Source organism: Sphaeroforma arctica (assembly GCF_001186125.1).
Source record: "Sphaeroforma arctica JP610 unplaced genomic scaffold supercont1.597, whole genome shotgun sequence".
Lineage (NCBI taxonomy): Eukaryota > Ichthyosporea > Ichthyophonida > Sphaeroforma > Sphaeroforma arctica.
The window spans coordinates 16,790-21,056 of record NW_014039961.1 but is presented as its reverse complement, the minus strand read 5'-3'; the positions used below and the strand labels follow the sequence as shown (position 1 = coordinate 21,056).

The following is a 4,267-nucleotide window of genomic DNA, read 5'->3' as shown; positions in this document are numbered from 1 at the left end:
TACACACGTACACACACACACATACTATATATATATTATATGTATGTATAAATATATAAACAACAGATACACATACACACATATATATATATATATATATCTATGCAAATATATATATATATCTATATTTATGTATATGTATATATATATATATCTATATTTCTATGTATATATTTATATATCTGTATAGATGTATATATATATATATGTGTGTATATGAATACATAAATATATTTATATATGTATATATATTATATTATATATTATATTATATTATATTTATATACATATGTGTATATATTTATATATATATATGTATATATATATAAGTATAGACTCACACTCACACACACATATATATATATACGAATATATAAATATATGTATATATATGCATTTATAAATATAGATAAATAGTTGTTAACACACAATTGTAAACACACACACACACACACATATATATATATATATATATACATGTATTTATATAGATAAATAGCTGTAATCACACATACACACGCACACACACATACACACACACAGATGTTTATATATGTATATATATATATATATATCTGTATATATATATGTACATATATATGTTTATATATATATATGTGTGTGTGTGTATGAATAATATACAAATCCGCCTGATGTTTTTTTTCTTATCGGATTACACACATAAGGTTGAAGCTTCTTTACTTATTTCATCAGCGTAGTTTCATGTATTAAATGTAGCACACTCTATGTTTATCCCTCAGGTCAGCGTCATATGTCGGACGTTCGCACCAATAAAACAAAGGACATCGACATGAACGAATTCTCGCGGGTGATGGATGCGAATGCCACCACCTTCTTCCTGACGGAGATGGTGCGTGGCTACATGGTGACGTTGGACTACTTCTTCCGTGAGCCTCCCACTCTGAACTATCCCTTCGAGAAAGGTCCTCTTTCCGCTCGATTTAGGTAAGGCAGGGCTTTGTGTTTGTGTGTATGGTGGTGCTATATACAGTGACTGATGTCCGGGATGGACTTATGGGTTATCAGAAGGTGTTGGCAGTTTCCTTGTCTCTGCTTTTCAGGGTCCAGGGTTTAGATTATATTGATATGTGTACTTGCGCTCGAGCACCTGATTGTATTTGAGATATACTGTTCCTCATACAAATATATAGTATGTTTGCTTTGATTGTATTAGAGATATAATTTCCCTCATACAAATACATGGTATGTGTGTAATTGCGCACTCATATGTATTTGTGGGCTTATATTTTGTGCCTATATTTATATTGTTATTTTACGAATGAGTCGTTCATGTATATGTGGCAACGCAGACCTAAGTGCAACTGAAAGTACCCGATGCACTTCTGGGCATTGCGGGAAACTGATACAGTGAACAATATTTCTACGGAAGGCTCGACTTAGCAGTTTTTATATGGAAACTCCATACTGCACATGTGAGTGTTGCGTCGTCATAACATATACGCACGTATATATATATATGCAAACATGCATACATATATATATATATATGTAAACATGCATACATATATATATAAATATACATACATATATATATATATAAATATATATATACGTATATATACATATACGTGTACATATATATATATATACACTCACACATATATTTATAGTATATATTACACACACACATACATACATATATCTATTTATATATGTATATTTGTGTATGTATGTATGTATATAACCATATATATATATATATATAACATATATGTATATATATATATATAAATGTTGTCTATATTATGTTATAAACCTATTACTCCTCGTCGACCGCGATAATGACCTCTGCCGATACCCCGTTGAGACTGCATAGTGCATTACGTTGAAGAAGCCTTGAATACAATGGGATAGTACATACACACATAAGTAAATGTATATATACCTTACAGTACATATACAATCATACATGTACATAATAGTAGTATATAGTCACGCGCACATGCACAAAATCCCTAGTCCAGTACTGTTCGCTCAAGTGCCTTTGCCTTGTCTACGTGCAGAGGTGAGCATGTGCTGCGCCGATACCCTTCGGGAGAGGAGCGGTGCATTGCCTGTAAGTTGTGTGAGGCTATCTGCCCCGCCCAGGCCATCACCATCGAAGCCGAACCTCGGGAAGACGGAACTCGCCGTACCACGCGTTACGACATCGACATGACTAAGTGCATCTACTGCGGCTTCTGTCAGGAGGTGTGTGTCTGTGCTGTACCTTGTTATGCAGAGCAATCATGATAAGTGTATGTGTGTGTGTGTACGTGTTTGTGTATATAGCTTGTGTATATTCATTTGTGTATAGTTAGTTTAATTTCGTATGTTAGCGTGCTTCGTTTACAATTTCTCGAGGATGAGTCTCCAGAGATATGACGGCAGAAGATGTGCCCGTGGTGTGTTGGTGTAAGATCAACATATCTAACGATACATGCCCGTCTGTTGCAGGAGGGGTGCCTGTTTGCGTTGAATACATACCATGTCACCACCTCTTTAGCAATGGTGCACACTTACTTTATATCCATGCTCACGCCCATGCTCACGTGTGCATACGAATCCATTGAACATATGTGTGCCGTCTACTACGTGTCTGTATCTGCTTTATTCTGTTGCGAACATTCTAACGCTTGGGTTTGACACGCAGACTTTGTACTGTTGATTTGAGATTACATGACCTGTGAATTTTCTGGGGGCAGTATCTGTGTTGGGACTGTTGCGCTGCAGATGACGTTTAACGTTTAGTTGCGTGTTATTTGTGATTTGTGTGTGCACGTTCGTTGTTTCAACCACTTTGTGTTGCAGACGACGCCGTTAACGTTATTCCTTGGACATGCCGTGTCCCACAATGGAACAATTGTATCAGTGGAAAAAGGGGGGTTTAGGGGTTAAATAAACTCTAAAACCCTAAACCTTAAAAGGGTAGTTCCGCTTGGCCTGCTGTTTGCTGAGTGTATACCTATCCCACAGTGAGTGGATTCTACGCTGGTCAGACCATCGCCAAATGGTCTTTCCCTTCTCAAATGCTGATACGTCCGATCATATGTCCTGATATATACACGTTATATTTACTTCCATATATATATGTATATACTATATATATATATACATTTTATATATAAACACACTTATCTATACGTATCACTAATTGCGCATCGGCCCTTCCCACAGGCCTGCCCCGTGGATGCCATCGTGGAAGGCCCCAACTACGAATACGCTACGGAGACGCACCAGGAATTGCTGTACAACAAGGAGAAGCTTCTGGACAACGGAGACAAGTGGGAGAGTGAGATTGCCGCCAACCTCGTGAAGGAGCACATGTACCGTTAAACGCACTGTGCGTGTACGTGCACGTGTACCTGTGGACTGATTTGGTGAGGGCCTGGAACCAGACCATTGCAGTCGGAGAATGGGCTATCGGAGCGAAGGCGCACCCGTTTCTCCCATTTTGGACCGCCTTGCCCCAAAGGCTATACGCACTTCCCTTGTTCAGGGGCAGACTTCATTGGTAGACTGTGTTTTAGCACTCACTACCGCCGTGGGTGCTCCTGAACCGTTCAGATTTCTGGACCTCAATATTTGCGAAATGCGAATAAAGTAGTTAATATTTGGTTCGTTCTACTTACAGGTCCTTTTATTAATGTTAATCTTTAGTAGTTAATCTTTGGTTCCTTGTACAAACATATACTCTTTAGTGTGATCAACTGTACCGCATAGCTGATTGTGATGCGATACTGCGCACGTTGATCATATTCATATATATCTGTCAGACTTTGCACTTTCGCATAGCTAAGAACAATCCATATAAATATATACGAGTATGTCTAAGACGTACGTCAATATACGTAAATAAGAACAATCCGTATAAATATATACGAGTATGTCTAAGACGTACGTCAATATACGTAAATACATGTACCGCGTGTTATGTTCTTCTTAACACATCACAATATTTTTATTTCATTGAACATCAAGTATAGAGCACATGTACCGTTAAACGCACTGTGCGTGTACGTGCACGTGTACCTGTGGACTGATTTGGTGAGGGCCTGGAACCAGACCATTGCAGTCGGAGAGTGGGCTATCGGAGCGAAGGCGCACTTCTCCCGTTTTGGACCTCCTTGCCCCAAAGGCTATACGCACTTCCCTTGTTCAGGGGCAGATCTCGTTGGTAATATATATATATATATATATATATATATATATATGTGTGTGTGTGTGTGTGTGTGTGTGTGTGTGT

At 37.8% G+C, this 4,267-nt stretch overlaps 1 protein-coding gene across 1 annotated transcript in view; it reads left to right on the top strand.

Annotated features, from left to right (window-relative positions):
• Window positions 1-3,639, top strand: part of SARC_07483 (NADH dehydrogenase (ubiquinone) Fe-S protein 8) — a 4,693-nt gene extending 1,054 nt beyond the window's left edge. Inside the window, exons 2-4 of the mRNA XM_014298571.1 lie at window positions 762-966; window positions 2,046-2,232; window positions 3,199-3,639. Coding sequence (XP_014154046.1) covers window positions 762-966; window positions 2,046-2,232; window positions 3,199-3,357 — 551 coding nt within the window. The 3' untranslated portion in view covers window positions 3,358-3,639. The remainder of the gene's footprint in view (window positions 1-761; window positions 967-2,045; window positions 2,233-3,198) is intronic.
• The last annotated feature ends 628 nt before the right edge of the window (window positions 3,640-4,267 follow it).